The sequence below is a fragment of the Nyctibius grandis genome, chromosome 5, assembly GCF_013368605.1.
Source record: "Nyctibius grandis isolate bNycGra1 chromosome 5, bNycGra1.pri, whole genome shotgun sequence".
In the NCBI taxonomy this organism is placed as follows: domain Eukaryota; kingdom Metazoa; phylum Chordata; class Aves; order Nyctibiiformes; family Nyctibiidae; genus Nyctibius; species Nyctibius grandis.
In genome coordinates, this window is record NC_090662.1 from 75177764 (window position 1) to 75198126 (window position 20363).

At 46.0% G+C, this 20363-nt stretch overlaps 1 protein-coding gene across 1 annotated transcript; it reads left to right on the forward strand.

The window, feature by feature from the left end:
• The first annotated feature begins 14417 nt into the window (after positions 1 to 14417).
• On the forward strand, positions 14418 to 20363 carry LOC137664060 (C->U-editing enzyme APOBEC-1-like). The gene is made up of 4 exons (XM_068401784.1): positions 14418 to 14635; positions 17965 to 18365; positions 18901 to 19016; positions 20004 to 20363. The coding sequence occupies exons 1-4, from the start codon at positions 14418 to 14420 to the stop codon at positions 20025 to 20027; spliced, it is 759 nt and encodes a 252-aa protein (XP_068257885.1). The 3' UTR covers positions 20028 to 20363.

Here is a 20363-nt window from a genome sequence, read left to right on the forward strand (position 1 = left end):
CAAATAGCAGCAACAATTTGGGTTTTTGTCCCAAGGTTGTGTCCCGCTTTTCCTTCACGCTGTGGCCACCCCCCCTTTTGCAGTTCTCAATTCATTATGTGCCTAATACTGTGGAGCATTAGTCAGATGAGTAAGCATAAGTTGGCTCATGAAGCGTATAGAAGTGAGTGTAACCACTCAACACACTGAAGCATGCCCTGACAAACCTTTTCCATGGTTCTTCAACAGCAGAGAAGGTCTAAAAGGAGTCCTGGCCTCTTGACCTAAGCACAAGTGAGACAAGACCATGCCTGGAAGGTGCTTTCATCCAGCAAGTTCCCCCTACAAGGCATCCCCTGCTAGTGTCAGTAGGGTCACTACCTTCAGGGGGCTGGAGCTCAACCTTGGGCTTACATAGACTGGAGCTGGGGAAGCAGCAGGTGGCTGATACTGTAAATCCAGCTCTGGAGCTCATACCACTGGGTCAGAAATGCTATGGGTTCCTACCTCAGAGCATTGCTAAACTGATTTTCATCAGCGAGTTACAGCAGTAGAGGTTGTCTCAAATTTTATGTAGATTAGGTGCTTTTCTGTCTTCCTGCAGCTAGCTCAAACCTGGGTCATCTGTGTGTTGATGAATACTGTGAAGTGTCACTGTGTCATTCTGCTCATGTTCATGAGGCTCAGCGAGGCGGCAGGGTGCAGGCTTGGTATTAGTGAACAGGGAACCGTGGCCCCGTTGCCCCTCAGAGGCTTCCTGGGAGCCATCATCCTCTGTCAGGGAAGCGCATGGGTGGGAAAAGCAGGTGGAAATCCCTTCCTTGTATTCTGCTGAGCTTGTCTGGCTTTTCTCCCAAGCAGGCACCTTTGATTTTTTTTTAATTGAACATTGAAGTTAGATGTATGAGAACACTCCTGCCCTGCAGCCCTCAGTTCTCCCCCAGCCCTTGGCTCCAGACAGCCTACCCCCTGTAGCTGGTCACAGCTCACAGTCTGGACCCAAGATGCCATGTTTGTGGAAGGAAGGCGGTCAAGAAAGAATAACAAAAATTAGACACTCATTCATATTAAAATGCAGTTTTCCTTTCTCTTGACTCTTTAGGGGAGCAGGTAGAGAAAAGGACAAAGCTTCTCCCTCTCATTAACAACCCAGTCTCTCAATCACCTGAGAATTACTGGATGATGTAGCCCTTTGTTAGCAGCAGAGAGGCAGACTGGGGCAGAGGAGCTGTGGCACAAAACCAAGCGACTCCCTGAAAAGGCAGGGAAGCAAGAGTGTCAAAAAACAGGGGGGAAGCAGGCTAGTGAGCCAACCCAAATTTCTAGGGTTTGATGGGTCCGTTTTTTCTTTACCAGCCCTTCACCCATGCCTGCCACGCACATGATGCTGGAGTGCTGTAGTTGTGAGCACTCATCTCAAGAAGATTTCCCTACCAGTGCCCATCAGCTGGAGTACGGAATAGTGTCCCCAAGGGAAGACTTGTGAAGAGCACAGCTTGGAGCCAGGGTTGTGCAAAATCCTGGGGAACACAGAGAGATTGTGCATATTGAGCAAAAACTTTCCAAGCATTCTCTCTGCTTGAATTCTCTCCTCTTCCCTTTAGCCATAGAGTGGTTGTTCCTACAAGCTCAGTTAGATGTCCTCTTATTAAAAGCAAATGGCATAGACACAGCTGTGTTCAAGTGCTTTCTGCCGTTTCCACCACCAGAGGGGAATAGCAAGTCCTGTGCTTCTCAGTGTACGAGGCCCTACATAGCCTCGGAGCATGAGTAGTGAGTCCCTGCCCTCCGAAAGGATGCTCTGTATCAGACAGTTTGCTGTTTCTTCCCCAAACGCACACTGCTTATGAGCTTTGAAACGAAACAGAAGCTCTTTTTTCCTGAGACTTCTTTGCTCGCCTTCCCCATTCTGATGGGGACAGTTTCCTACAACTCACCCAGGGAGAAAAGTCTCTGCAAAATCCATCGCTGCCGGAGGCTTCGGTTTGAGTGGGGCACTGAAGTGGTAGCTAGATTCCGTGTGTGTTGAAGGCTCTCTCGAGTTCACTGCGTATTGTGGTACCTGCTTTCTTCCACATCCCTCATCCGAGGCTGATCCCATGTATTTCACCACTGTTAATGCATATCGGAACAGAACTAATGAGGATTATGTGCCAAGTGGATGACTGTAATTACACTTGTGCTGGTCATAAGTGGGCACACAGTTTGCAAGTGCTACTAATACATCCCATTAACCAAGCTCTTCCAAGTTAGCACATAGTTTTCAGGCAGGTCACTGTGCCCAGTCTGTGTCATCTGGACTTTTTAAGCCTCAGAAAGTCCTCGTGAGAGCAGATCACCTGTGATGCAAGTGTCTAATTACAGGGAAGGCTGGGATTAGGGAAAAGGGTGCTCATCTTTCAGTTCTGTCAGGGGTTGAGACAGGGGTCCCCACGTTGCCTGGCCCTTACCCCCACCTGTCCGCCCTCTCCTTTTCTCCAAGACCGGCTCTTGCACATGCATTTGTGCGGAATTAGCAAGTGTTAGAGTGTGAGGCTCCCTGGCTGGCACCTGCTCTACATCTGAATGGTAGAGCCGGTGAAGCCCAAGGCTGTGGAATGGGATCTGTAAGTGGATGCTGTCTGGGACTGACGGAAGAAAAAGATTTACCTGCTTTTGTCTAACAATACTTAGGTGGCCCACTTGGCTGAGGTGGAAAGAAAAAGAGCCAAAGAAGAGACAGTGAGAGGCTGTAGCTTTTTTAACTGGATGTCATTTGTCTAGGCAATGAATACAGTGAAGTGTGGAGGCTGAGGAGGGGAATATAGCATTGACATCAGCTAGTGGCGTAAAGGTAAAAATGATCTGTACTTCATCTCCTTTAGATTGTCCATGGAGAACCAGCTCATATTAGGCTGTGAAAGCACATCTTTTGGGCAGCAAAGAAAGAATCACAGAGACTGTATTATTGACTGCATCTCTTCCCCAGGCTGCAAGGTCAGGAAAAGCCACAGAATCTTAGAGTGAAAGAACTCCAGACCCACAGACTCTGCTGTGACAAAATAAAAGTGCTTCCCAGCGGAGCTTAGTCATGAAGGAGGAGGAGCAGCCATGGCTGTGTTGTGAACATCTTGTTAAAAATTCCTGTTCTAACCCCAGTTATGTCCTCCATGCAAACTCTGGGGCTAAGACAGGCCTGAGAACACCTCCTCCTAACCCCACTCGCGACTAAGTTGCTTTACCGTAGTTGTAAACAGCCTAATAATAGTGTCAAAGGGCCTGCAGATGCAAAGTAACCTTGCAGAGTGTTGCATGGCTGTAGTGCAAAGATGCAGGTGTTGACTTGTGATCTAGTAGGGCCCTCTGACATGGCAACACCTCAGCTGTCTCTCTTCACTTACTGTACCTGCCAGACTCCCCCACCCCTGCAGCAGAAAAGGTCAAGCCAGATGTAGTTCATCTCTCCTCAGCCACTGCAGTTCACAGACAGCACATTGACACAAACCGCTGAAGATTTCAGTTTCTGTCAGTACCCACGTGCTCTGCGAACCCATGTGCTGGCCCCAGCTGGAGGTCTGATATCTGATCTGTCCACCAGCTGCACCCAGTATGGGGACAAGGCAGCAGTGTTGCCCTGCAGCCATTGCAGGCTATTGAACAGCACGCTCCCCAGCACAGCTCAGTGATGAAGGCCAGACCCTGTTGCACTCCTCTTCTGTGATTTGATACCCAGGGAGTAGGTGTACACTGGTCACGGGATTCAATGCCTGTCCCCTGCATGTGTCGTTCATGTAATGACGTTCCAGTGGCTTGAGAGAGCTGCTTGGCGCACCTGAACCTGTCCCTTGCAGCGCTGAATGATGCCGTCATGGAAATGCCAAGGGCTGCTGGCAGCCTTGCTTAACAGCAATCTGCTATAGCACTGGGAAACAGGATGAAAAGAAAATGCTCAGAATCAGGCTGTTCTATATAACATCCTCCTCCTAGCTTTAAAGCCTCCCCTATGGCGAAACACATGAACAGCTGGTTTCAACCTCCTGAAGTTAAGGCCAAAAGAGAGGGAATTAGCCCAGTGGGCCAGGTGCTGATTTTTTCTCCCTCTCTGTAATTGGGAGAATTCCTCAGCAGGGATGGATTCTGGTCCCATAACAGTCAGAGGCAGTTTCACATCAGCTTGGGCGGCACCGAGGTTTGAAATTTTTCTATGCTTGTAACAGCGTACCTGACTGCATAATCTGACCCTTTATCTAAACGTGGCAATACATGCATTCCTGAACAAAGAAATAAAGTTAAACACAGTGAGAAAAAGGTGGGTCACATTAAGTAGAGGGGAGGAAAGAGAAAAAGAGAACAGAAAACCGGTCTATTCCATCTATGTTCCTAGATTGCCTTCATCGTTACGGTGTCTGAGCATTTTCCGGTGGAGTATTTAGTGCCCTGACTCAAATTTGCCACATGTGGTTCTTTGTCTCTTTCTCATCCTCTCCGCAGGGAGAGAACTGCACATGTTGTGGAGGATTTCACTTTGGGTTAGCTGGCTTGGTCTGGGGCTTGTTCATAATGTGCTCACAGCTGTTTCTATTTGAGGTGTATGTTGGAGAAGTGCACTTCTACTTGGAAAGCGAAGCGGTGAGGTTGGGGTATGTTGTAGCACAGCCTTACTATGACCCCAGAGACAACTCTGCCTCCTGTTTAGACTAGATTTTCACAGGTTTAGACAGCTCTCCTGTACCAGTAGAGTGGAACTGCTGACACCAGTAGATGCCAGATGTTGACTTTAGAGCCTTAAAGGAATCTCTATATGCTGGTCTGAGGCCACTGGGCATATGCAGGAGACCGTGAACTGGGCAGCTTGGTAAGCAGGGGACAGCCTCAGTTAGGAAATACAGGTCAGATACAAAAAAAAGCAGCTCAGCAGGGGTGAGGGAAACATTCCCCAGTCCTGTCCTTGTGCTGTAGTCAATTGACTTTGGAGGCTGCCAACGCTGCTTGCTAAGTGATGTTGGGAGGGGAGGAGAGTTTCTCTTTGTATGAGTTGTCAGAAGAAGGATAACTGGCTAGCTGGTCTGATCCAGTATTTTAGGAAGCGGTGTACTTAGAATATAGTGAAGTCCAGGCTAATTGAGGGATCTCCATCATCCCACTGTGCTGGGTCCATCACAAACCCATGTTCATCAGCAGACTCAGCTCCAGGCAGTTTTCCACATCAGGGAAAGACCTTACTTTACCACAGGGACTGCTATTCTAGGGTACATCTCCAAGACAGCACTTAACTCCGTGGCTTGGTTATGGATAGTGATGGAGTTTGGACAGTTTGAAGCTAAGAAGCTGCAAAACCCAGAGGAGATGCTGGTTAGATACTCTGGCAGTGACTTGAAGGAGTGGTGTCCAAACTGCAAGCAAATGCAATGCAATTACATTGAGTAGTTTTGCGGCAAAATGATCTACCCATGGCCTGGCTTGGCGTGATCTAAATTATCAGGTTAGGGGAAGGATTGAAAATAACACAACATCATCTCCTCAGTACAGCTGACAAAAGGAAAATAAAGTCTTAATTAATCACTTCCCACAAACAGGTCACTGACCGCCTCCCCGCCCCACCAGTGCACATAGCAGTGGGTAACTGCTATTCCTTTTTTTTTTGTTGTTGTTTTCCCCACATGCAGGAAACTGAGGCACAAAGATTTGTGGTGGCCCAGCAGTCCTGCCAGGCCTGTAGCAAGCATTAGGTGATTCACTTGTCTTTGACACCTTCCATTCTTAGGCTGAGAAGAGGTGAAGATATGGCCTGAAGATCACACGCTGGCAACGCCTCCTGCCCAGACTGCTGTTTATATTTAGGGAAAGAGCACACAGGCTCTGGCACTGCTGCTTTCTGTGTCCCAGGCATAGGCGCTGCACAGAGCAGGGCGGGAGGCTGTTTGGGTTCCTCACATACCTGTTAAGACAGCTTCTCCCACAGACCTTTGCTGGGTTGCTGAGACGGATGCCCCCTGTCAGGAGGGCAGCGTGGAAGCTGGCTACTCCCTATCCCGAAAGACAGCTGTGGGGAAGCTGTGGCACTTCCCTCATGTTCTCCTGCCTTGCACTGCTGCCCAGGGAGAGGGGCATCCTGGCCTTACCTGGGCTGGGGCACTGCGGCACTCAAATCCCGTCAAACCTCTGAGGGAACGCCATTTCGGGCAGAGAGAGAGTCACTTCACTTTAGTGCAAATAACTGCACTGACCCAAGTAAGCAGCTCCTGACCGGTTTCTGCTTTATGCAATCAGCTTTGTCTCACATCTGAAAGGAAGAAGGTGTGACCCTGTCCACAGACCAGCCCCGCGGCTTAGAGCCCACCCAGACTCGGTGACTGTGACCCTGATGTGAAGGAGAGCCAGTCCGGGACACAGGGATGGGGAAGGGGTGGAGAAGGTCCCCCAGAGCAGCATTTTGCAGACAGGTCGCTTCTGGGAAGCCAGAGCATCCTCCGGCCCGGGACGGCAGGTTTCTGTGACAGGTCGCGGGGAAGCTGAACTCGGGGGAGCCGGGGTGTCCCCGCGGCTCTCCTCTGCTTCACGCTCAGGTGGCCACCGAGGGGCAGCAGACAGCCGAGCCGGCAGCGGCCCCGGCCCCTTCCCCCTCCTTCTGCCCGGCCCGCCGGGCTGCCCCAGGCCCCCCCGAGCCTCCGAGGCGGCGAGGGCGTGTTTAGCACCGCCGCCACCTTCGTCGTCGCTGAATCTATGGCAAGTGAGGTGGGTTGGAAGCGAAGGCGGTGAGAGGACTGGGAGCGGGCAGTCCCCCGTGGGAGGAGAAGGGCTGGAGAAGCCAGAGGCAGTGAGCGGAGATGGGGTAGGTTCCCCCAATAACTGCTGCCCCTCCCGGGCAGGTCAAGGTGGTACCGAGGGAGAGTGGGTGCAGAGAGCTCCGTGTAGTAGTAGGCTCGCCCCAGGTGCCCCAGCACCTTTTGAGACACGAGGCTGAGGTACGCTGGGGGCGTTTGTGCTGCCTCCCGTCTTCCCATCTCTCAATGGCAGTCTCCATTGTGTCCCAGACACAACCTCTATAAACTAGTAATTGCATTGGCATCAACTTAACTGGCTGCAAGCTGGGCCTCGCTTAATTGGTCCCAAATGCACATCTTTGCTTGTTTGCACAGAGGGAGGGACTAGCATCCTTTCTAGGGTGACATGCCAGACTGTAACTGTCTTTTTGCAAAGGAAAGACTGAATGTGCCACTAGAAATCTTGCAGAGGTGTTGACTCAGCTGTTCTATTCTCAGTGGCAGCTGATACTCACTACTCTTTACTTGTGTTTCTTTCAGCGTGACGCATTTACCAGCTCCTGGCTTTGCTGCAGGCCATGCAAATTCTCCGTGGGTTCTGTTTTTGCTGCCTGTGCTGCGAGTTCATGAGTCGTGCACACACTAGAGTTTCCACTAGACAGATACCTGTACAATAAAGGCCACAACTGGGGGAAATTTCTTGTGCAAACAGGCTCTTCAGCTAAAATGGTTTCTGAAGACCTTAATCTGTAGCATGTAAACATTTAGAGTATGCAGCCTGAGCTCCTGGAGGGCTCATTAGCCTGGGAATCAAGCAGGTTGTATGAAATGAGGCTGAACTTCCACAGCTTTAGGATGATGATGTTGCTAACAGTTCCCGGCAGGGCTGGGGCATATGCCAGAAGCCAGGCTGGCAAAGATTAAAGGCTTCAGCTGAGCTAGGAGAAGGATTTCCTTCCCCTCCACCTGTCGTGCTCTGCTGGTGTGTCTTCCCTGTGCATGGTATGAGTGAGCCTCATAGCATGGGGTATCCAGCGTTTTCTTCCCCTCACACAGACAGGAGGGAAGCGTGGCAGGACAGGGGAGCCTCCTGTGCCTGGCCCATCTCTGATCTCTCCTCAGGTTTTTCTGTTTATTCTTGTCCTCTCTTATTTGCTTTTATTTCTCTCCTGCATTTTTTCCCATTAATTTTGTTTTCCAGATGGCCTACCATTTTAAATTCTCATCTCCCTGTATTTTTTTCCTTCCTGACTCTGTAGTTCCTTGCCCTGTTTCCTTGCTTCTGTGTGACGTGCAGCAGTCTCTGGCCAGTAACCAAAGCAAACTTCATTTGAACACAAACATAGTTGCTGATAAGAGTTGATTTTGATGTACCCGTTACTTGGACCAATATGACTGCAACAGTAGCTGCCATCAGCTACAAGGATGCAGGCCCCATACCAGCGTAGACTAGACTTCTGCTGTGCTCCTTTCTGCTCTGCTTTATTTTCATTAATGTGTGGTGTTTGTTGTTTTGTTTTTTTTTTCATGGAGAGAGAGAATTCTTGTGTTCTGTTTTATGATCCTCCTTCATTATTGTCCATTTGTTTTGTGGGGTTAGTTAGGTGCTCTCAGCATGCATGGTATGGGCACCACTGAGGGCACTGACAAGGACATCAGTGCTGAGAACTTTCCACCAACCATGCTGCTGTGACAGCCTCTCTGGCATCGTGGCAATCTCTCCAAGCAAACCAGGGGATGGTGTCAACCTGGCAGCTTCATCTGCTTTCCAACTCTGCCTCCTAAATCACAGTCAGATTGCATCAGGCTTCTTTGCATGCTCACAGAAGCCAAAGTAACAACAGTTTTTTAATCTCTAACTTCCAGCTCTTTCAATGTTTATGTGTGCAGATGCTTTTTATTTGTGTCAAAATATGTTGTGTCTTAGAAGAAAGCCCTATCCACCTATCTAGTATGCTGCCACACAGCCTCACAGGTACTCTTTTCCTGTCTGATGATAAAGATGACAGGATCCCAGACTGGAGGGAAGAGTATGCATTAGCACCCACAAAGCAAAGGCTCTGTGATTGTCTGGCTTTCATAGGGAAAGGTTGCTTGGACAGAACCAAAAGGTTTCTGTGAAAAGTTTCGGTTTTCAAATTTCCTTCTATTTTTCTTTGGGAAGTGTTCTCCAGGCTGAAAAGAAGGTGATTAATTGGGTAACCACTCCTGGGTGAGACTCAGGTTCATACCCCTTTTTACACCTGGCTCTGTGGCATCCCAGCTGTATGCCACAGGCTATCAGCTGTTTCAGAGGACAACACAGTACGCGGGTGAGAAGCCAGAGAGACTGGGAGGGAAGGGAAGGAGGGGCCCTGTTTGTGTTGTGAGTCAGAATAAGAACATTTCAACATGGTGATGCTTTTCAGGAAACAAAACTGCTGATTTCTGGCCAGCTGACTTCAAGCTTGGCTGAAGTCTGTCAGGAAAAGTATTTCTGGGAAAATGGAATTTCCCAAGTTTGTGATGCCTTGTTTCATATCACATTGCAGCTTTCCATTTTGGTTTGCTTGCATGCCTGGTTATTTTTGGCCCAAAATCCATCTGTTCCTTTGCAGAGCAGCTCTCCAAGCTCTTTTACTATCATCTCTTGCAGAACTGACTGGATTAGAATTAAACATTAAAAAAATCTATAGAGGAGACCATTCATCCTGTCCTTCCCAATAACAGAATTGCAAGGGTGGTTACTGGCAGCAGAACAGCAATAACAAACAGCCAGGGATAGTCCTGCTGCAGCCCTATGAACAATTTGTGCTGTAGTAAGTGGAGCTATCCTGCTTCAAACCATATGCAAAGACATGATGCAAGCCCAATAAAGCAACCCTGACTGTTGTTTTGGGATTTTGACTTGAGCCCATTTCACAGCTCACCCTACTTCTCCTTTAGGCATTGCTACAAAATCCCAGACAGAGTCTGTTGCTTGAAGTCAAGATAAAGCTGTCCTGGCTCATGTTTTATCTTTCTAAGGCTAAAGACCCAAGACAAACTGAGGCCAGACAGAAGAAAATGAAGTTTTCCTCATTCCCTGTCTCACAGTAGATTTTGCCTGAATTGGGATTTTGCCAAAACCTTTGGCCCTACCACCCTCTGCAAAGCCACCATGCCCTTAGAGAACCTCTTTATCCCCATCTATCCTTTCACTCATCTACTACCCACTGCCGCAGCTGGAATTTTCCTTCTGGAGATAAACAGATTCAAGAGAGGAGATGGACACAGGGCTGACTTGGGGGCAGAGATCAGAGATAAATTCCACTGCCTAGCTACATTGCCTCTGCGATGCTTGTGTATTTGTGTCTGAAAGGAAGCCTGCAGACATTAGGGTTGGCCCACAGGGCAGGCAGGGTTTCCCCAGAGCTATTGGTGCTGGTGCAGCAAAGGGCTGTTCATGGACTGGAACAAGATGGGACATTTTTAGGCAGGGGATAGGAGCAGCGATGGCCCCAGCACGTGAGGGCAGATTCCCCACTGGCTGTGCCTAGTGCAGGCCATCCCACAGGCAATAGCAGGGGACAATCCTGCCTGAGTCTCCTCAGCTCTGCTAGCCCATCCCTCATGCTGCTGTGCCACGGATGTGTAGGCAGGTGCCTGCTGCCTCTGGGGTGGCATGGAGAAAGCTGGGCAGTGCTGAGGGGTGAACTACATTCTGTTACCACGAATGTCTCCAAGAAATTCCTCTGGTAATGGAAGGGCCTTGCAAATGGACAACTAGAGCTGCACAGAGAGGTTTTGTATCCCAGCCTGGCTTTCTTTGCCTCTGTCTGATTCGTGTTCCCTCTTTATGGGAAGAGTTTCCTTGGCCAGCTAATTGAGGTGGAGTAACCAAAGGGCAGTGTCACCGTTCAGGGCAGCCTCTTGACAGTGAGGAGAGAAGCATCCAGATGGCACATGGATGATGCAGAAAAGAGAGATCTCCTTTAAAGAGTGAGGGAAATCCTTTATGCTGTTGCACTGCTCAGGCAGACTTTTCCCATTCCCTTTCTTCAAACACCAGCTTTCAAAACAGAAGCCATTTCACTGTCTGCCCCCATTATCATCCAATTCAAACTCTTTGAAAATCATTAGGGCAGCATGTGCCTCATAAAACAAGGAAGAAAGCTTAATAACAGGGATAAGTAATTTTCCTGGGGTATTTATTTGCCTCTTGTTTTTGAGCTCTGAACTGTCCGTCGTGTTCCTTGTCCCAGGGGCCTGAACAAATATATGTCAGATGAGTGGCTGTGACACAGGTCTGAGGCTAGAGGGGCTGAGCTGTAAGGAGACTTCAGAACCTGACAGCAAAGGTCAATGACATCTAAGAGGCTACAGAGAGATGTGCTAGGGAGTGCTGTAGTTTTGTGACACACTGGTTTTAGTGACAATTGTTTCCTATAAAGCTTCTGGCTTGTACAGGTTCTCCTGTCCTATTCAGCTCTGGGAGGTGATAACAGCTCCTTAATAAGATCACAAACAGAAAGGGGGGGAATCACACAGTGGGGGACAGAAGGGCCCAGCTGGTGGGGGACTAACATCCAATATGTGCATATGAAATATTCCGTGATGCTCTGCAAGCTTTTAAAAGAGGAAAATTAATCACAAAAATGCAGTTATGCTATAGTTTCTATCATTGAGTAATAAAGAGCAGCATACTGAACGAGATAAATTGAACTAAAACATTATGACTCATATGTCCCATGACTGAGCTGTCAGAACAAGATGTTTTGTATTCCTGTTTTTCATCGTGGTATCCAATCTTTCACTGAAATAACAAATATGGCCAGAGTGCTCAAAAGACAAAATGACTGTGGACACATCAGTCAAAGTTATTGTTTTTCTTCTTTTCTTCACTAGGTGCCTACCAATCTAGTTACCTAACCTGTTTCCTCTATAACCCTGTCAGAACCCTGTAATTAATAATACTTATTAATCACCTGGCAGACCCCTGACCATTAATGCCAGACCCAAGCAGTGCTGTTGGTCATTGGTAGGTGCCGCAGATTTGTTCTAGCTCAGGTGTGGGCCCACAGCCATATTCTGACAGGGCTCTGCCAACTTCCCCCAGCTGTGATTTTGTGCCAGCATATGCCCTGCATGTGTGAAGCTGGTGTTCCAGGTGGTACCGAGCATGACTCGTGCTGTGCATTGCACGGATGCACTCCTGTTGCACAGAGCAGATGTTTGGGCAGCTTCCCAGGGAGGGACTGGCTGTTTCTGAGGGCAACCACCATCCCATGACATGGCCTTAAGTAAAGACATCCCACTCCGTGGTGGAAAGGCTAACATGTTATCTCAGCAGTGCAGGATGTAATTTTCATCCAGTCCCAGCACACTGCAGCAGTGAGAGGAGACAATTCAAGCCCTGGGTGTTTGGAAACTGGAAGCCCTCAACATCCAGCCTTTCGTTGCTAGCTCACTCTGAGAAGGTTAACCTGTAGCTTGACAACATGATGTCACAGCACAGCAAAAGCATCTCTTTCCCCAAGCTGTGGGAAATCCAGATCAGCATGCTGTGTTGCTGTTGCAATACACAGGAGATGATGAAGTCTGGAAGACTGAAAGAGAACCTGACCAAGGAAATGCTATATTCTTGTGTCTCAAGCTGTGTTAGTTTTATACCCCTGTGTCATTCACTAATGTTGGTTGCATGATGGAGAGCATGTGAGTGAGAATCACAGGTAAATTTACTAATCGTAAGAAATAATAGCTGTTGCAATGAGTGTGTGCCTGTCCACTAAGGGCTTTCAGGGGTCACAGATACAAGCAATATGGTTTGTTGAGCTAGAGGTGAAGTAATACATAGAGTGGAAAATGGTTTCTGGAGAAGAGATACGGGTATTGCTTAGTGTCAGCCCATCACATACTGCTTTTATCTTTGGAGGAAGATGTTGACAGGCACATTGTAGTGAACAGAGCTGCGGCAGTTTAGGAAAGGACCATCCCATCTCTTGACTTCATCTCAGGTGATGTTTTTTGCTGTCAGAGCAGGGTTGCTGGAATGGATCATGCAAACAAATGCATACTGCACATTACCCTGCAGGGAACTTCCCCATCAAACCTCCACTCACTCCATTACAGGCTGAGTGTCACCATCTTATCTTAAAAGTGTTCTGCATCTCAATCTGAAATCTCCAAAGAAGTCTATTCCTTAGCAATGTAAGTTTTTCTGTCCAAGGTAGGTGAGTTTATCACAACCTTGAGCTTCATGAATTTCCACCATGAACTTCCATTTGTGATTTTTATGACAGAAGTAGTATATTTAATACCTCACATGTATGCATTCCTAGCAGACCTTTTCCAGTAGTATCTGCTATCCTTTTCAGTTTTCTAAAAGTTGCACTGTTGCCACAGATACTTATGATGCATGCAGAAACAACCATGTCAAAATGAACACACTGGTCATGCCTGTCTTTACATCCTCTTCCAAACCACACACAAAGTTTGCCCATCAGGTTATGGTGGCGTACATTGTTCAGTCAACAGCCCACAGCTCGCTTTGTCCCTCATGGAAAGAGGCAGTTTCTGAGGCAGCCAACACTTAAGCCAAGAGAGTCTGACAAGCTGGTGTTGACATCTGGCACTAGCTCCAGCATCAGCCCTGAAAAAAACAAGGCCAGTTCCCGGAGGGCCAAATATCTCTGTCACTGTATTAGGCAAAAGCTGTCTCTGTGCATCCAAACAGTGTTGAGCCTGAGGTAACCTACCCTCCTGGACCACAGAGTGCTGCTGGCATGCAGAGTGTGGCATGCCTTCAGGCGCTGAGCATCCCACGTTCGCACAGCCTTGGACATACCCTGGATGGATTTCCCCATAGCACACTGTGCAGATCCTGTCCGTGAAGGTCATCCAAACTATTATATATTTTCTTACAGGAACACAATTCTGTTCCTAAAGGATGTTTGAACTTCCTGCTGCATGTGTAGATAACGGCAAGGCCAGGCCGGTGGTGCACTCGCTGGTGTCAGGAGGGAGCTGCCTGCAGGCTCCTCTGTTACAATCCACCAGCTAAATTCACCCTGCGGCCAAGGGGTTTGCGCAGCATGGCTCAGCCTGAAGGCCATGCTACACATGCAGCACGGCATAGCACAAGTCTGCGTATATAAATTACAGATTACATTAGTAACATATGGGCTTCTCAGTCCCTAAGCAAAGCCCCAAGAGAGCAGACATGGCCTGTTCAAGATCACCAGCTCCTTGAATGCTGTGTCTTCTGCAAGGGTCCCAATACACAGTCTCCTCTCTTCCTCCATAGGGGGAACTCTCGACTTCTGGGTTTGGCAGGGAAGGTCGTAAGCTTTGCTGATACCTTGTGAGTGAAGTCTCTCATCAGAGGTATTTGTGAGCACTTCGTCCTTGACAAAGCTCTGACAGCATGGAAAGATCTTGTGACACATGAAGACAAACCACCAGAGCCGAGCTTTGGGTGCTTCGGAGGAAAGGCCTGCATGCCACGCAGAACAGCCCCACCACTGGGAGTTTCCAGCACAGAAGAATAAATCTAATTTTTCTGCCAATGAAGTGTTATCACCTTTCAGACCTAGAAGCAGGCTTCAAAGAGATTGTCCAATTACTACATGTTTAACCAGAAACATGTATCAGCCCTCACTCCCCAGCTAAGGGGTGAGGAAAGAGCACTGCTAAGGGGTGAGGAAGGAGCACTGCTAAGGGCAGGCTTGTAAAGACATGTCATTATGTGGCAGCAACTGCAAACAAACAATTTTTTTTCCCTTTCCTCTTACATCACCCCGCGTCAGCGGAGCCTGGGGGTGTGCTCAGCTATCGGCCACGGAGCACCAGTCTGCAGGAACAGAAGCAGAAACGAGGAGAGCACCAAAGGAAAAGAGCGGTGCCAGAGGGTTCACGAGGAGAGGAGAAGCCATGTACAGGAAAAAGCTGAGAGGGTAAAAAAAAAATTGCTGACCAAAAAAAAAAACCAACCCCAGCTTCAGCTCTGTGTTGTCGTTGCTCCAACCCAAGGGGACGCCTCGCTTTGTCGCCCCAGGGGTGTGCTTTCTGTCTGTGCAAAGTCTCTGCCTTGCTTGGGGAAGGGTGAGGGCAATACTGGTGCCAGCGTACCCGGGTGGGAGCCCCGGTCCCTGGTGTAAGCGCAGAGGGCAAGGGGCCGCACTGAAGTCTCAGCCTGTTGGGGAAGTTCCCACCGGCATAAAACTGTCACGGGAGCCATAAAACAGCGGGGAACAAAAGGCACTGATAAAAAGAGTGAAAGATGGGGGTGGGATGGGGAAAGGGCTAAGGCTCACCCCAATGCTGGGCAGCAAGAGAATCTGAAAGTGCCTCTTCCCTGCTTGAGTGTTTCAAGGTCTTGAAATGGCTGTTGTGCCACAGAATAAACAGGAAGTGTCAGACCAGATATTTCTGTCCAATAGAGGGGGAAAAAGAAGTTTTAATGCGAAGTTTAGTAAAGAAGTGCATCGGCTGTGCGAAGCGTTAGCAATGGAGGAAAAACGCATATTAAAGACGCATATTAAAGAAGTTTTGACACATCCATGCACATACATTTTTAGATATTAATGTTATTACTATCATTATCTTGCAATGAGCAGAATTTTTAAAAGCTTAATAAAAAGTGTTAGAGGAAGGAAGGAAAATGATTAAATATCTATAATGGTGCAGTTTATTACATAAATTTTTAGAGATACTAGTTTTAGGAGCTGTTTTTATAAAATTAGTACATTTTAAAATAAAGTCATTGCATTCCTGTTCAAGTTATGGATGATAGGACAATAGAAAAGGTATAAATAATAAATTTTAAAAGATATTTGTAATTAGTCAATATGTTTTCAAGGTTTAATGCACATTTACATAGCAGCTGCTTATTAATGGAAAAGAAAATAAAGCCTAGGAGACAGTTATGTTGGCTGTCATCCCTGTGCCATTTTCTCACTTAACTCCTCTAAACATTTTTGGGTGCAATTCACCTTTCAGCTACTCAGTCAGTCTTTACAGTTGGTGTATTTCTCTTCAGCTCTTAAATTCTGAAAGTGTTACAAGTTCACCTTCATGAGATTGATAAACCAAATTTAGACAGAAAACTAAAAATGTTTTAGGACTTTTTTTTTTATTTGCTAATTCTTAATTTTGTCTCATATTTGTATCAAGGAACGAGCTATTAAGTGCTTGATTTTTTTTGAGTTAGGCTCCATGTGTATATGTGTACCATACATAACAATGCTGTACAGCAAGGACTGTTTGTGATGATAGCTATAAAAATAAAAAAATTAAAGTCGTTGCATGGCTGTGGGCAATTTATCTGTAAACTCACAACTTATTTTAAGTATTTTCTTATCTGGTTTGGGGAGAAAAGGGAATAGGTGCTGGGATTCTGTATATATTCTATAGTGTGGTATCCCTGAAAATATGCACAGGACACCCACTGCAATAGCTTATCCAAAGTGCAATATTTTATGGTCAAGACACAGGCAAGAGGGTGCTTAAGACCAGTTTAAGCAAGACCTGGAAACTTAACTTGTCTGCATGTTATAATCAAATGACAACAACTATAGATACTTTTGAACAAATCAGATCTCTGTAATCTGTTGTAACACTGCTTTCCAAAACCTTAAAGATACCTTCTGTAAGAATTAGATGAACTGACTGGGCACAAGTGTTAGGAGTTCAATGTATTTTCTTTGGTGAACTTCAACCACTGTCACTATATTCCATATATAAATTTATATATACACACACACACACACGCACACACATTATATATATTATGTACATATTATATACTTATTTCACATATATATGTTCCCTAATTATCAACAAATTTTAAAGAAATTTAAGCTAATAGGCACTAACTTCCAAATAACATAATAGAAATAGAAAAATACATCTCTCTCAGCTCCTCAAATGAGAAAAAAATAAAGATTAAGCCTGTGCTTCACTTATATCTCTCTCTGCTGGGTTTTTTAATGACATATTAAAGGAATTAAGTATAATAAAAAAAGTTATTCCTGTACTAGAATTAAACAAACAAGTCAAAATGCTACATTTACATAAGTTCAATAGAAAGTCTGATAAAGAAATCTGCATGCATAGTTTCTGTGATTTATATACATAGAGTTTACACGGAGAAAATAAACAGAGGTACACTCTGTGGTTTATAAACTAGTTTATGCACATAGTATTTTAATGTCTAGGAGGCTGGGATGAGGAAGGAGACAGGGTAAGAAGACAAAGCCTTCTGACTGACTTAGGTAAATGAGGTGCTTTTTTACTTAGCCCTGCAGCTAGAGAATATGTGACAGTTGCTTGGTCTGCAGGATTTCACTTGTCCTTAGTTCAGATAGTGTGTTTTTTTTGTTACTAGTGGGTGCTAATCGATAAAACAATATACAGGCTTATTGCTTCTCTGTTAAGAGTCTGTCCAGTTGTCTACTAGATTTATTCTGAATTACTCTAATGTTGAAAAATATATAACTGAAGTGCATTCTCATATAAATCTCTATATAAAGCAATTGTACAAAGACTACAAAGTGCTAGTGGTGACTTCATGTATTATTTATGTATCATGGATAGTTACAGATATAAAGGATACGTTCACGAGCAACACTGTCAGTCTTTGTATAGTTACTTAGTTGACAATATTTAGAGGTGTGTTCTGACCTGAATAAATCTGGATCTAAGAGATGGACTATCTGTCAGAAAATGTCATTCTTGGGAGCTGCATCTTTTTGCATAGAGCACTTCTTTTTCCTTCTCTTATGTAGGATTGTGCTGACTGTGCTAATCCTTATGAAAATACAAACAGCAGGAGAATCCAATAAGGAGAAATATTCAGCTTCATAATTTAGCGGTAGTGTTATTTTCTTTCTTTAATTTTTTTAGTTCTTACAAAATTCATAATGACTCCCTACATTGAAAAGGGCTACATAGGAGCCCTGGAAAAATGTCTGACACATAAAGATCTTTAGAAAGCTTTTAGAAATGCTTGCGCTGATGAGGAAGAGGACAGCCATAGGGAGGGGTGAGGAGATTAAAGTTCTGCATGCAGTTGCAGATAAAGGGAGGATTAAGTGGTTCAGGGTTTGGTTCCCTTGCCCTGCCGTGGTGCCTACCTCTCCATTTTCCTTGCATTGCTCTCTCATGTTTTGCTCTTCTCACTTCTCCTCTCATTTCCTCCACCCTCCCCCTTTTTTGTGTACTGGAGGACTACTGAAAACAAAGTTGTAACCAGTGATTCCTTTAAGTTTCTCTTCTGTTTCAGCATGTATATATCTAAGAAGGCGTTAAAGTATAATTTTGACCCCCGTAAGGCTCCACGGGACACATACCTACTATGTGAACTGCAGTGGGGTGAGACTGGCACGCCTTGGATACACTGGGTCAAAAAAGACTATTACCATGCTGAAGTCTACTTCCTGGAGAAGATCTTTAAGATGAAAAGGTCCAATAATTATGTCAACTGTTCCATGACTTGGTACTTGTCCTGGAGCCCTTGTGAGGACTGCTGCAGTAAAATACTGGATTTCTTAGAGAAGCACTCAAATGTGAGCATAGATATACATGTAGCACGGCCCTATTTCACAGAAGATGAAGAAATCCGACGAGGTCTGAGGAACCTTGTGAGCTTGGCAGAAGTAACCATTGATGCCATGCAAATGAAAGGCAAGGTTTCCTGTGCTTTGTGGGACTGGGAAGGGATGAACTGGTGAACTTTGTACATGGGTGAATCTGGTATGGGCTTGCTTCTGTGCCTAGTGTCCTGCCCAGCTTCTCTGGAGGCACATTCATCACCATTCAGTGACTGAGATGTTCAAATATTGCAGGAGACAGGGGACAGGAGTCTTAGCAACCAGCCCTGTATGAAAATTCTCCCTTGTTTAGAGACACCATCTTTCTGTCACTCCTGAAGGAATGGGAGATAGGGTGCTTCTCCCTTGTCCTAGAGGACCAAATGCAGCTGCTGGGATAAGGCTGGCTGAAGGGGCCCTCCGCTGGTAAGAGGGGAAAAAAAAAAACCCACCCAGAAAGAATGGCATTGGTTCCAAATACAGAGTGGACAGCATCCATCAGCTGGCCTGTCCATGGCTAAACTGTCTCCATGTCACGGGCACAAGGAAGAGGTTAAAAAATCTTGTTCCCATATCTTGTCTAGTATCTGAATGAACTCAAGTTAGTCATCTTGCTTCCGTTTCTCCAGACTATGCTTACTGTTGGAAAAGGTTTATCCAAGGAGATGCTGTTGATGATTCCTGGACTGTGGGCTTTCCATCAGCGATAACTAGGACTCACTTGAAGCTCAAGGATGTCTTTGAGGTTAGTAGACTCTGAGGCATAGGGGGAACCACGTGAAATGATTTGCAGTCTGGGGTCACTGAGCTGTAAAGAGCAGTAAAGAAGCTGTTCATGTCTAGTTGGAGTTTAAAGAGTGCTGCAGCATGCTTTTGGAAAGGGTAATATAGTAAAATCATAGGAACTATCCTGTCCCATTGGGAGAGAAGCACTGTGGATTTTCTTCCATCATATTACAAAGCAAAGCCTAAGAGTGCAGCTTTTCTCCTTCAGGCTCCAGAGTGGGAAATCCCTTGATTATCAGCTGAAACTTCAGTCTCATCCCATAAACTCTCCACCAGATTCCTTTCTAATCTGGATCTGAGCGTGGGTTTCTGTTCACCAAATGATGCTACCCAGCCACTTTCTGTCAATATCTGCAGTGGTCTGACACCCCCTCCAAGTCACTGGGCTCCTACATACTTCATTAAAGTCCCTTCCAGATTTGATTCAGCAACTTCCCTGACTGGTCTGAGGGGTACAGTTTCTGTGAGATGAGAGATCCTGTTCAAAAGAGAAAGTCTGTCTCCTGGGAAAATCCAACCTTTGTTTTTCTTTTTTGCCAGTCCTCCTGAAAGGCAGGAGAGAGAACAGAGAGTGTGTTTAGCAACAGCGCTGAAAGTTTGTGTCCCTGGAGACAAGAGACCCTGCTTGAATGAACAGTTCCACATCCTTGGCCTGGAAGGACTATGTCCAAAAATATCTAGCAAAATTAATATAAGTTCTGCAGCATTTTAGTTTCAATGTATTAGAGTTTTCTGACAAATGCTATTTTTAGTGAAACAGAGTGAAGGAAATCTATGGCTAAGTAGGTCATGGAACATCTGGGAAATCCATTTTATATGTCATCTGTGGAAAATAAATATTCTGGGCTATTACAAGTAATAAACTTCTCCTGCTATGTCCATTTCAAATCACAATAAGTCCAAATTGTTAAAGGATCTAAATGTCATATTTTAATTTTCATTTCAGGTTCTTCCATTCATAGAATCATAGAATTATGGAATATTTCAAATTGGAAGGGACCCATAAGGATCATCGAGTCCAACTCCCTGCTCCTCTCATGACTACTTAAAACTAAACCATATGACTAAAAGCGTCATCCAGATGTTCCTTGAATTCTGACAGGCTTGGTGTTGTGATCACTTCCCTGGGGAACCTGGTCCAGTGACTGACCACCCTCTCAGAGAAGAACCTTTTCTTAATGATGATGGTAAAGCTGTGGATGTGGTCTATCTCGATTTCAGTAAAGCGTTTGACACGGTCTCCCACAGCATCCTCGCAGCTAAACTGAGGGAGTGTGGTCTGGACGATCGGGTAGTGATGTGGATT

Excerpts from the sequence above, each read along its gene's own strand:
- LOC137664060 (XM_068401784.1), top strand. The coding sequence starts at position 14,418 with ATGTCATTATGTGGCAGCAACTGCAAACAAACAATTTTTTTTCCCTTT. Across the intron at positions 14,636-17,964 it reads TACAGGAAAAAGCTGAGAGG|CATGTATATATCTAAGAAGG; the intron begins GTAAAAAAAAAA and ends CTTCTGTTTCAG. Across the intron at positions 18,366-18,900 it reads TGATGCCATGCAAATGAAAG|ACTATGCTTACTGTTGGAAA; the intron begins GCAAGGTTTCCT and ends CCGTTTCTCCAG.